The sequence below is a fragment of the Salvelinus namaycush genome, chromosome 4 (genome assembly GCF_016432855.1).
Source record: "Salvelinus namaycush isolate Seneca chromosome 4, SaNama_1.0, whole genome shotgun sequence".
Lineage (NCBI taxonomy): Eukaryota > Metazoa > Chordata > Actinopteri > Salmoniformes > Salmonidae > Salvelinus > Salvelinus namaycush.
This window is the reverse complement of record NC_052310.1, coordinates 11,053,424-11,067,004: the sequence shown is the minus strand read 5'-3', so window position 1 is coordinate 11,067,004 and position 13,581 is coordinate 11,053,424. Positions and strand designations below refer to the sequence as shown.

General features: G+C 41.7%; 1 protein-coding gene across 1 annotated transcript; it reads left to right on the top strand.

Annotated features, from left to right (window-relative positions):
• The first annotated feature begins 11,663 nt into the window (after positions 1–11,663).
• On the top strand, positions 11,664–13,311 carry ch25h (cholesterol 25-hydroxylase). The gene has a single exon (XM_038990319.1). It carries the CDS (start codon positions 11,703–11,705, stop codon positions 12,459–12,461), a length of 759 nt encoding a protein of 252 aa, XP_038846247.1. The 5' UTR covers positions 11,664–11,702; the 3' UTR covers positions 12,462–13,311.
• Positions 13,312–13,581: the final 270 nt, after the last annotated feature.

Below are 13,581 nucleotides of genomic sequence, written 5' to 3'. Positions count from 1 at the left end.
TGTGCATGTCATTCAAATATGTTATAATTTTAGTAAAATTCTTACCTCATTTTACAGTCAATGGCAGAGAAGACAGGCTACAGTATTGAGATAATAACCCTCAGAGACACTACCCACTTCCTGTTATATCAAAGCTTTTCATTTAGCAGAAAGGAAAACGAAACGGATATGTGCTTGCCAAAAATGTCCATTCTGCCAACAAGCTGTGAATGAAGGACAACAGTACCATCAACAACTGAATCAAAATGTATCTAGAATGTGCACCATCCTAGCGGCATGCATCTTTTTTTTCATGACTTGTTTTAACCAATTGATGACGATTTGTAGCTACACTCAAACAAAATGCTGGGTTTAAAACAACCCAATTTGGGGTATTTGGTTACCTAGCGCCGGGTAAATATTGGACAGAACACACGCTGAGTAATTTTGACCCAGCCAGTTGGGTTGTGTGAATAACCCGGCTGTTGGGATCAGGGGTGCAACACCCCCCCCCCCCGCCTGAAATTGCATTTGTGTCCCGTCCAGTTTTATCATTGGAATGTGAGACAAGAATTGGTAACAGTATGCTTTAAAACCATGCAGATGCCTCCAAGCGGTCGGGTAGGCTGTCTGGTGTGTGTGGGCTGACATTCTGGCTGGACCAGCACGGGAGAGTTGAGCATAGTTCAGTGTGTATGAGCATAGTTCAGTGTGTATGAGCATAGTTCAGTGTGTATGAGCATAGTTCAGTGTGTATGTGTTGCGCTCTTTCATCACACAGTTGTAAAAGGAAGCAGAGCAGAGATTAGCTGCTCTTTAGTTGACTGATGTAGCTGGCAAGGTAACTGCTGTTTAACTTAAAAGAAAACAACTAAACAACTGTTTATTTGCAGAGCTGAGCCAGTATTGTAACTGACATGTAAAGTTAATTAATGTTTCATCCCCTCTCGACTGAGGTGAATGAATAAGCTACGCTAGCAAGTAGCTACCGCAGCCAGGGGTCAGCTCTAGCCTCTAGTTATCTGTAAGATACTACACAACAAACAATTAGTATTACCTTCTTAGCTACAGTATACATACAGTTGAAGTCGGAAGTTTACATACACTTAGGTTGGAGTCATTAAAACTCGTTTTTCAACCACTCCACAAATTTCTTGTTAACAAACTATAGTTTTGGCAAGTTGGTTAGGACATCTGCTTTGTGCATGACACAAGTAATTTTTCCAACAATTGTTTACAGATAGATTACTTCACTTATAATTCACTGTAACACAATTTCAGTGGGTCAGAAGTTTACATACACTAAGTTGACTGTGCCTTTAAACAGCTTGGAAAATTCCAGAAAATGATGTCAATGCTTTAGAAGCTTCTGATAGGCTAATTGACATCATTTGACTCAATTGGAGGTGTAGCTGTGGATGTATTTCAAGGCCTACCTTCAAACTCAGTGCCTATTTGCTTGACATCATGGGAAAATCAAAAGACCTCCACAAGTCCACAAGCAATTTCCAAATGCCTGAAGGTATCACGTTAATCTGTACAAGCAATAGTATGCAAGTATAAACACCATGGGACCACAAAGTCATCATACCGCTCAAGAAGGAGACGCGTTCTGTGTCCTAGAGATTAACGTACTTTGGTGCAAAAAGTGCAAATCAATCCCAGAACAACAACAAAGGACCCTGTGAAGATGCTGGAGGAAAAAGGTCCAAACGTATCTATATCCACTGTAAAACGAGTCCAATATCGACATAACCTGAAAGGCCGCTCAGAAAGGAAGAAGCCACTGCTCCAAAACCTCCATAAAAAAGCCAGACTACAGTCTGCAACTCTGCAACTGCACATGGGGACAAAGATCGAACTTTTTTGAGAAATGTCCTCTGGTCTGATGAAATTAAAATAGAACTGTTTGACCATAATGACCATTGTTATTTTTGCAGGAAAAAAGGTGAGGCTTGCAAGCCGAAGAATACCATCACAACCGTGAAACACGGGGGTGGCAGCATCATGTTGTGGGGGTGCTTTGCTGCAGGAGGGACTGGTGCACTTCACAAAATAGATGGCATCACGAGCAAGGAAAATTATGTGGATATATTTAAGCAACATCTCAAGACATCAGTCAAGAAGTTACAGCTTGGTCACAATTGGGTCTTCCAAATGGACAATGACCCCAAGCATACTTCCAAAGTTGTGGAAAAATGGCTTAAGGACAATAAAGTCAAGGTATTGGAGTGGCCATCACAAAGCCCTGACCTCAAACCTATAGAACATTTGTGGGCAGAACTGAAAAATCGTGTGCGAGCAAGGAGGCCTACAAACCTGACTCCATTACACCATCTCTGTCAGGAGGAATGGGCCAAAATTCACCCAACTTATTGTGGGAAGCTTGTGGAAGGCTACCCGATACGTTTGACCCAAGGTTAAACAATTTAATGGGAACGCTACCAAATACTAATTGAGTGTATGTAAACTTCTGACCCACTGGGAATGTGATGAAAGAAATAAAAGTTGAAATGAATCATTCTCAACTATTATTCTGAAACTTCACATTCTTAAAATAAAGTGGTGATCCTACATGACCTAAGACAGGGAATTGTTACTAGGATTAAATGTCAGGATTTGTGAAAACTGAGTTTAAATGTATTTGGCTAAGGCGTATGTAAACTTCTGACTTCAACTGTATCTCCCTGGCATATTACATCATTTATGCAGCCTCACCCTGTTGTGCTGTGCTCACTTGAACAGTAAGGTGGCGTGGCGGTCCTTCGTGGGCAAATTTTGTCATCAAACCTGGTCATCAAAGTCTGACATTCTCTGGATTTGTGGTGCATTCAAGACAACTGGGAATTCGGGGGGGAAAAAAGGTTGACTCATGATGACGTAAGTGATCTTCAGGTCATAGCTCTAGAAAGAGGACCGAGTTCCCGATTTTACAATTTCGAGTTGGATGAAAGTTCAAAACGTATTTTCCCAGTCGTAGCTCATTGTTTGTGAATTCCCAGTTAGTCTTGCACTCACTAAAGTCCAATTTTGCAGTTCCGAGTTAACAGTTGTTTTGAGCGCGGCACAAATCATGCTTCCTTGACAGCATTTACATTTTTAACTAGGAAAAGAGACCCTTAATCTTAGACTTGGGACCACACAGCCACAGCCACTCTACTGAAAAGCAGGCTAATGACTGCTTTGCAATACTTGCAGTTGGCCACTGATTCCTTCCAAACCACTCATTGTTGAATTTGCGATTTCCAACTTGTTGTGTAATGTTTATGTCCAATGGCTGATGAGCACCGATACGTTTTATCTGTTATTTCTCTTCTTTATTTCCCTTCATATGACAAGGATTAAAAAGGATTTGCCAGTAGATTGTCAACTTGATTCATGATGATGACTGCTAGCTAAGATTTTGAAAGTATGATGTTAACATGATCAGCCCAATCAAAGCTGCTGTAGATATAACGTGATTTGATGTGATTTTATCTGTGGCCAATGACCTTGAGCCTTCTTGGATGGGCACTTCTAATGTAACTCTATGGCAGCACCCAAGGGGCTAGAAATGTACAGCTCTACCGTTAGACTTGGCGGTGACGTAGTGTCCCCATGAGTGACAGAACACTGAGCCAATCACGGCGCAACGCTCCATATTTTCTGCTGGCTTGCCCCACCACCACAGAAAGCACTGAGCTAGGCTGGAACACCTGCATTTCGGAGCTGCCTTACTCAAGAAAACAAAAAAGAGACCATGTTTGTATGCGGCTTTATCAACTCAAATATATCTATATTTTTTTTTACATTGTTTGCGAACTGATATGTAACGCAATTAGCAAAATCAGTCACACTACGAAATGCTACAAAATAAACCACAATTCATTCATAATACTGTGAATATATAGTTTCACAGACATACAGTATTGTTGCATTTGTTTCTGGTTTGTGCGAAATTGTTAAGAAATATATAAAACCAGTCTGCACACCACCAAGGTGAATTGGTTTAGTATTGACTCTTGGTTGACAGTGTTGGGGGATGGGTAATGTAGTCTTGACTCTTGGTTGACAGTGTTGGGGGATGGGTAATGTAGTCTTGACTCTTGGTTGACAGTGTTGGGGGATGGGTAATGTAGTCTTGACTCTTGATTGACAGTGTTGGGGGATGGGTAATGCAGTCTTGACTCTTGGTTGACAGTGTTGGGGGATGGGTAATGTAGTGTTGACTCTTGGTTGACAGTGTTGGGGGATGGGTAATGTAGTCTTGACTCTTGGTTGACAGTGTTGGGGGATGGGTAATGTAGTCTTGACTCTTGGTTGACAGTGTTGGGGGATGGGTAATGTAGTCTTGACTCTTGGTTGACAGTGTTGGGGGATGGGTAATGTAGTCTTGACTCTTGGTTGACAGTGTTGGGGGATGGGTAATGTATTGATGCTCGAGTGCCAAATCAACACAAATGGATAAGAAAAGGTCTTAGCCATCAGATGCCCAGTTTAGGAAAAAAAGGAAAGAAGAGGAGAAACGGTCAAAGATAAAGGTATGCAGCTATGTCATCTCTTTATGAATATAATATTATGCATTGAATGAAATAGGCTAGTATAAGACATATGTTTGTTAGCCTATGTTGCTATGTTGCTTGCTATGCTATTACACATAGGGCAACAATATTCCGTTTTCTGTCCTACTAGCTTACATAACATTGGATATAATTTCACACAGTTTCATCATGATAGTGTGTGTAGCCTGCCACAAAACGATTACAACCTAACTAGCACATTCTTGATTTGGTTTCATTGAGGTGACATCACAGAGGTTTTCTGTGATTGTATTGACGAGGTCCTGAACTCAGTAAGGGGAATTTCCAATGCTGTAGGCCAACTTAAAAGACATCTATATTATGCTGATATTTTGTATCTTTTGTGATATATTGAGTCTTTTGGGGTGTCTTATGCCTAGAATTAGCCAAGGAGGTTGTATGGTTAATTTGGTTCCTATTCTGAAAGTTTGATAAATTGTGCATATTGACATTTATATTTAATTGTGCAACAAATGTATTTAGGGTGTCAGACTCATATACTGTATTTCAATGCAAATTCAGGGGCACTTCTGAAATATTTTGGAGCACCCTCTGGCACTGGCCAGGATGAGGACCCATCTATCTCCTCAGCCACACAGGCCTCTTCAGAAATGATCTCGGAGCCTCAGGATGAGGAGCCATCTACCTCCTCAGTCACACAGGCCTCTTCAGAAATGATCTCGGAGCCTCAGGATGAGGGGCCATCAACCTCCTCAGCCACACAGGCCTCTTCACAAATGTTGTCTGAGCCTGAGGATGAGGATGAAGACCCATTTGCTTCCACTTCTCACCGGCAGGATTCTTCAGGTGTGTTTGTGCTCACGCGCACGTGTGTGTGTGTGTGGGTACACGCACATGTGTTTATGCGTGCAACCCTGCATAACATAAACAAGATAAATAATTTCTCTTTTGTAAAGTTTTAAGTTTCCATATTGTAGGTAACAATGATGATTTTATTATTACTGGGTATGTATGTGGGATGTTCCACCACTATAAATGCTGTGAATAACGTGTGTAAACTAATGCCTATGTGCTCTCCATTAGAAATGCCTGTAGCAGCATCCCCACCAAATCCTGCTGCTGAGGATGAACCTCTGTCTACAGACCCTGCTGACTGGCCTTCAGTTCTGACTGACAGAATTCGGACACAACTAGTTTGCAGAGGACCAAGTGAGGTACCACCTGACTTTGTTTTCCCAAGGAATGAGTGTAATGTAAGAAGATGCCACCACCAGTGTTTCAGGAAGACCTTGAAGTTGGTTGGTGTATTCTGAAAGAAACAACAGCCTCTTCTGCTTCTGCTGCAAACTCTTTTCTAATAAGAAAATGTATTTAGCAAACTCAGGACTGACAGACTGGAAACATGCAAGTTCTTTGCTGACTTCACACGACCACAGTCCAGAACACCAAATCAGCATGAAAACATGGAAAGAACTGGCAATAAGGATAAAAAAAGGGGAAACAATTGATAAGCATGAGATGGCACTCATGGAGGCTGAGAGGATAAGATGGAGAGAGGTGTTACTTGCAAGTATATATTTGTATTAGAAAATACTAAATAAAAGTATTCTAAATAAACTCTTACAAAATAGGCTACATGAAATCTAGTTTGGGCCAGTGAAATACAAATTACAAAATATGTATTGAAAATATTGAAAGATAAAATACATGTAACATAAATACTACCTGTTGTTGGCACTAGCTACCTGCACTGTAAATCTGCAACAGTTTACTAACCACTGTACTTCCAGTAATGCACTGTAAATTCTAGAAATACAGCATGGTAATGTAGTCAGCTGTTCCAGTAATATGCTGTAAATGTATGTTACAGTAAAGGTCCTGTATATCTACAGTAATTTACTGGCTACTGTGCTTCCAGTAATGCACTGTAAATTCTAGAAATACAGCATGGTACTCTAGTCAGGTGGTCCAGTAATATGTTATACATTTGTGTTACAGTAAAGGTCCTGTACATCTACAGTCATTTACTGGCTTCTGTGCTGCCAGTAATTTACTGTAAATTTACAGTAACATACTGGCTACTGAGCGGCTGAAATATTTTACAGTGTAGGCATCCACATCATTCATGTTCCCTGAGTGATAGTGAACCCATGCAAAGTAGGCATAGGTTACCAGTAACTCTGTATCATCCTGTCTATTCTTCAATGCACTCTCAGCCTTGTGGAGATACTCAAGAGCACTAACATTGTTTTCCTCCAGGTGGCTCAGAAAGGCTAGTAAGTTGAAATATGTGGCATGGTTCGAAGTGCAGATCTTCATGATGCGATCCAGGAGTTTTTCAGGAAGGCTGTCCCGGTCCTTGATGTCAGCCTTGGAGTGACACTCAAGTGCTTTCAGCTTGACTTCCATAAATGCCTTGAAAAATACAATTATTTCCATCCAGCATTTGAACTGTTGTTGGCACTTCCTCCTCCCAAGGTGTCGAACCTTAAAGCAGAGTGTCACATAATCCCATTTGAGCCCAAGGTAGTCAGGTTAATCAACACCCTCTCCCCTGAGTCCTGACAGGCACTATCTGCCTCCTCTCTAGCTTTTCACACACTTACACTAATGCCTAGCTCCCTCTACTGCCCAAGCATGAATGTTGCACTAGCGCTATCGAAGATGCTGTGTGTTTATTACTGTTTTATGTCAAGTCGATCATACAAATAATAGGTATTATTAGCAATACTAAATTACAAAAACGGTATAGGCTAAATAAATCATGATTTTAAGGATAAATATCACAGGTGATGCTAAAGTGTGCCTTCAGTTAATTCATGAAATACAATAAAAATGTAACATATATATTTATATCGCATCGAGAGATCATGTTTGTTTTTCAGAGTAAAATTCTTAATCCAATACTTCATCTTGTTGAAAACAGCCAGTTGTTTTTTTTTTATGTTGCCCAGAGTGAAGGAAAAGCAGCCAACAAATGCTCAGCATATGTGGGAACTCCTTCAAGGCTGTTGGAAAAGCATTCCAGGTGAAGCTGGTTGAGAGAATGCCAAGAGTGTGCAAAGCTGTCATCAAGGCAAACGATGGCTACTTTAAACAATCTCAAATGTTAAATATATTTTGATTTGTTTAACACTTTTTTGGTTACTACATGATTCCAAATGTGTTATTTCATAGTTTTGATGTCTTCACTATTATTCTACAATGTAGAAAATAGTAAAATAAAGAAAAACCCTGGAATGAGTAGGTGTGTCCAAACTTTTGACTGGTACTGTATATATATTTTTGTGCTAAACCGGTTGGGCTCAAAACTGCCCCACCTGCCCTGAATTACGGCTCGCCACCGGTCCTGTGGTTTATTTATGATCATGTTTTCATTCTAGGCCTATTGTCTGCACGCAGCCTATGGGCTTTTATGCCCAGCAATAATTGCCCCTTGGAGATTTAAATATTATGAATTCAATTGAATTGAACCCACGCATCAAATCAAATCAAATGTTATTTGTCACATGCGCCGAATACAGTGAAATGCTTACTTACAATCCCTTAACCAACAATGCAGTTTTATGAAAAATAAGTTTTAAGTAAGTAATAGATAAGTAAAAAAAAATATAAATAAAAAATAATTAAAGAGCAGCAGTAAAATAACAGTAGCAAGGCTATATATACAGGGGGTACCAGTACAGAGTCAATGTGCAGGGGCACAGGTTAGTCGAGGTAATTGAGGTATTGCGTACATGTAGGTAGAGTTAAAGTGACTATGCATAGATAAAAACAGAGAGTAGCAGCAGCGTAAAAGAGGGGGTGCGGGGGTGACAATGCAAATAGTCTGGGTAGCCATTTGATTAGCTGTTCAGGAGTCTTATAGCTTAGGGGGTAGAAGCTGTTAAGAAGTCTATTGGACCTAGACTTTGCGCTCCGGTAGCGCTTGCCGTACAGTAGCAGAGAGAACAGTCTATGACTGGGGTGGCTGGAGTCTTTGACAATTTTTAGGGCCTCCCTTTGACACCGCCTGGTGTAGAGGTCCTGAATGGCAGGAAGCTTGGCAACAGTGATGTACTGGGATGTACGCACTACCCTCTGTAGTGCTTTGTGGTCGGAGGCCGAGCAGTTGCCATAGCAGGCAGTGATGCAACCAGTTAGGATGCTCTCGATGGTGCAGCTGTATAACTTTGTGTGCATCTGAGGACTCATGCCAAATCTTTTCAGTCTCCTGAGGGGGAATAGCCTTTGTTGTGCCCTCTTCACGACTGTGTTGGTGTGTCGACCATGATAGTTTTTTGGTGAAGTGGACACCAAGGAACTTGAAGCTCTCAACCTGCTCCACTACAGCCCCATCGATGAGAATGGAGGCGTACTCGGTCATCCTTTTCCTGTAATCACAATCATCTCCTTTGTCTTGATCACATTGAGGGAGAGGTTGTTGTCCTGGCACCACACGGCCAGGTCTCTGACCTCCTCCCTATAGGCTGTCTCATCATTGTTGGTGATCAGGCCTACCACTGTTGTGTCATCAGCAAACTTAATGATGGTGTTGGAGTCGTGCCTGGCCATGCAGTCATGGGTGAACACGGAGTACAGGAGGGGACTGAGCATGCACCCCTGAGGGGCCCCCGTGTTGAGGATCAGCGTGGCAGATGTGTTGTTACCTACCCTTACCACCTGGGGGTGGGCCGTCAGGAAGTCCAGGATCCAGTTGCAGAGGGAGGTGTTTAGTACCAGGGTTCTTAGCTTATTGATGAGCTTTGAGGGCACTATGGTGTTGAAGGCTGAGCTGTAGTCAATGAATAGAATTCTCACGTAGGTGTTCCTTTTGTCCAGGTGGGTAAGGGCAGTGTGGAGTGCAATAGAGATTGCATCATCTGTGGTTCTATTGGGGGCGGAGTGGGTCTAGGGTTTCTGGGATAATGGTGTTGATGTGAACCATGACCAGCCATTCAAAGCACTTCATGGCGACAGACTTGAGTGCTATGGGTCGGTAGTCATTTAGGCAGGTTACCTTAGTGTTCTTGGGAACAGGGACTATGGTTGTCTCCTTGAAACATGTTGGTATTACAAACTCAGTCGGGGACAGGTTGAAAATGTCAGTGAAGACACTTGCCAGTTGGCCAGCGCATGCTCAGAGTACACATCTTGGTAATCCATCTGGCCCTGCAGCCATGCGAATGTTGACCTATTTAAAGGTCTTGCTCACATCGGCTACGGAGAGTGTGATCACACAGTCGTCCGGAACAGCTGATGCTCTCATGTATGCTTCAGTGTTGCTTGCCTCGAATCGAGCATAGAAGTCATTTAGCTTGTCTGGTAGGCTCGTGTCACTGGGCAGCTTGCAGCTGTGCTTTCTCTTTGTAGTCTGTAATAGTTTACAAGCCCTGCCACATCCGACGAGCACTGGAGCCGGTGTAGTAGGATTCAATCTTAGTCCTGTGTTGATGCTTTGCCTGTTTGATGGTACGTCAGAGGGCATAGCGTGATTTCTTGCAAGCGTCCGGATTAAAGTCCCACTCCTTGAAAGCGGCAGCTGTACCCTTTAGATCAGTGCGGATGTTGCCTGTAATCCATGGCTTCTGGTTGGGATATGTACGTACGGTCACTGTGGGGAAGACATCGTCAATGCACTTATTGATGAAGCCAGCGACTGATGTGGTGTACTCCTCATTGCCATTGGAATATGTTCCGTAATTCTTCCAGTCTGTGCTAACAAAACAGTTCTGTAGTTTAGCATCTGCGTCATCTGACCACTTCTTTATTGACAGTCACTGGTGCTTCCTGCTTTAGTTTTGCCTGAACGCAGGAATCAGTAGGACATAATTATGGTCAGATTTGCCAAATGGAGGGTGAGGGAGAGCTTTGTACGCTTCTCTGTGTGTGGAGTAAAGGTGGTCTAGAGTTACTGTGTTATACCATGTCGATTCGAGAAATTACTAGTGTAACAGAAATTACACAAATTTCAGCAGGAATGTCAAAGATGCTGTTTTGTCTATGAGATCCTGTCTCTTATGCTTCTTACCTCATCTTTACTGTTGAAGGCAGCGAGTAGTGTGTTGGCCAGGTACGCTGACAATTGATACACAGCCGAAACCTACCCACTCCTTGGCATAGAATCCAAAACTTCAAGTTTCCATTCTGCCAAAAACTTTACAACCAATTTTATAACGTGAGTACACAACAGTCCCCTCAACAACTGAATGGATTTGCAGAATATAAGATGATTCAACTTGACCACTTGGTGGCGTAGTGTACTAGATAAAGAGGAAAAGGAAAGGGGTAAGATGAGGAAGGGAGCAGATGCTCTTTAGGCAAATGTCCAGCCAAAATAGAACAGAGCAAACAATAGCATTCTACTATTCTATTGAATTACAATGTTAAGCAAGTTACATTATTTTATTATTCATCATGGCTTTGAGAAATTCTCAAAGAAGTTGCATTTCTTCATATGCACAAAGTAGGGAAGTTCTTCAGCCAGTATATCCCCAAAACATTTGTCACACTTGTGACTGTCTACAAACAGTTGAATGCCCTCTTGCTCATTTACATACTGTATAATCGAATAAAACACATCTCTAGTTATGAATGTATTTATTTAATGATTATATTGATATTTTGTATAATAATACTCTACCCTGCCCCTTATTGACTGCTGCCTTACAGTATGTGCATAGTCAATGAATACTGGTCACTTTAATAATGTTTACCAACTGTTTTACCCACTTCATATGTATATCATGTATTCTAGTCAAGGCTCATCCTATATAACTACTGCTGTACACATCTTTTCTATTCATATACTGTCCATAAACACCATTATTTATATATATATATATATATTCCGGACTCTGACATTGCTCATTCTAATATTTCTTAATTGCCTTTTATTTTGGGGATTTGTCTGTATTGTTTTGTACTGTTAGGTATTACTGCACTGTTGGAGCTAGAAACACAAGCATTTCGTTGCATCTGCGATTACATCTGCAAATCTGTGTACGCAACCAATAAACTTTTATTTGATTTCCAATACAGGCACCCAGAGCAATCTTACTCAGAGTCAGATAACTGGGCTAAGTTAAAAGGCCCCAGAATGTTCAGGAAGTCTTTGGGGGCGGATACTTTTCATACCAAACACATAAAAGGGGAGAGACAGCTTTGGCAGGAAGCTGTTTGAACAACGCTTTTCCAGCTTACACACACACAAGCCTGAACACAATGCTTCTACAGAGCCTATGGGATCTCATATTGGGGTATCATGCGTGGCTCATGTCGCCTTTCTTCCCTGTGCTTTTCTCACTCAGTGTCTACCTCACCTTCTGCCTGCCCTTCGTGGTGCTGGACCTCCTCTCCCCCAGGCTGGCCTGGATCAGGACCTTTAAGATCCAGCAGAAGAGCCACGTCTCCTGGACTATGATGTGGAGCTGCCTGGCTCACTCCCTCTACAACCATGTGGTGTTCCTCTTCCCTCTCACTGTGCTGCACTGGTACTGGAGACCAGCCAGCTTCATAGCCGAAGCCCCCGGGATGCTGCGTCTCATCTGGGACGTGGTCGCCTGCCTCCTGCTCTTCGACTTTCAGTCTTTCGTCTGGCATATGCTGCACCACAAGGTGCCCTGGCTGTACCGGACATTCCACAAGGTGCACCACAAGCACACAACAACCTTCGCCCTGACCACTGAGTACTCTGGGGCCTGGGAGACCCTGTCTCTGGGCTTCTTCGCGTCGGTTAACCCTCTGCTGCTGGGCTGCCACCCCCTGACAGAGATGCTCTTCTATGTACTGAATATCTGGCTTTCTGTGGAGGACCACTGTGGCTATGACCTGCCCTGGTCCACGCATAGACTGGTGCCCTTTGGGCTCTACGGTGGAGCTCCGCACCATGACATGCACCACCTGAAGTTCAAATCCAACTACGCTCCGTACTTCACACACTGGGACAGGCTTTTTGGGACCTTGTACAAGAGCTCTGACTGAATTTATGCACAGAAGAAGGTGCAAATGGACATGTTGAATATCTTTTATGTTAAAAGAATGGGATACCGAGTGCAGGCACTTTGTGATGTATTGTATCATATGCTGATGTTATTTATCATAGTTAAGATAGAGCTGTTTTAATCAAAGTATTTATTTCACCGAATGTGTTATTTACTATAGCTGATTTTCTATGACTCTTGTATATGAAGGTTATCGCTAAAGATTCATACTATGGACTCTACGATTTACAAACATATATTGTTGTATGTGGATTAATTATAGGTCACATTTCAAAACTGAAAACATGAACCAGTTTAGACCTTTGATGCCAGTTAACTGAACTATCGGAATGAATTTGACTGGGATTGAATGACTGAAGACTATTGAAATGTTTGTGTTAACTTCTCAGTGCTACTGGGTGAGCAACACTGAACAAAATGTTCAGCTGTTTCAAGCTGTATGCATTATTAAAACGGGATGAACCCCTCATTTTTGTTATAAAACAAGAAGCAATCAAACTAATATCAGAAATCGTCTCTGTGGCTCGCTGTCATTAATCTACATTATTCATAAGCCTGTTAGTTTATGTCCTTGATTTATAGAGATGACAGTTTTCAGATTTCTTTTAGAACAAAGCTGCGTGCAGAGCAACCATGAAACAGTCTACCAGATGGTTTTATATGATACATACATATTTGCAAGTTCAAGCACCATACTTTTGCATTGACATGCTGGAATGGCAGTTTTTTAATTGAAATGGCAGTTAAAACATTTATTGACCAAAATGTTGACCACATTTTGTTGTGTTACAGCCTGAATTTAAAATGGATTAAATTTAGATTTTTTGTCACTGGCCTACACACAATAATGTCAAAGTGGAATTATGTTTAAAAAAATATATATATATATTTTTTATAAAAACATGAAAAGCTGAAATGTCTTGAGTCATTAAGTATTCAACCCCTTTGTTAGAGCAAGCCTAAATAAGTTCAGGGGTAAAAATGTGGTTAACAAGTCACATAATAAGTTGCATTGACTCTGGGTGCAATAATAGTGTTTTACATGATTTTTGAATGACTATCTCATCTCTGTACCCCACACATACAATTCAATTATCTGT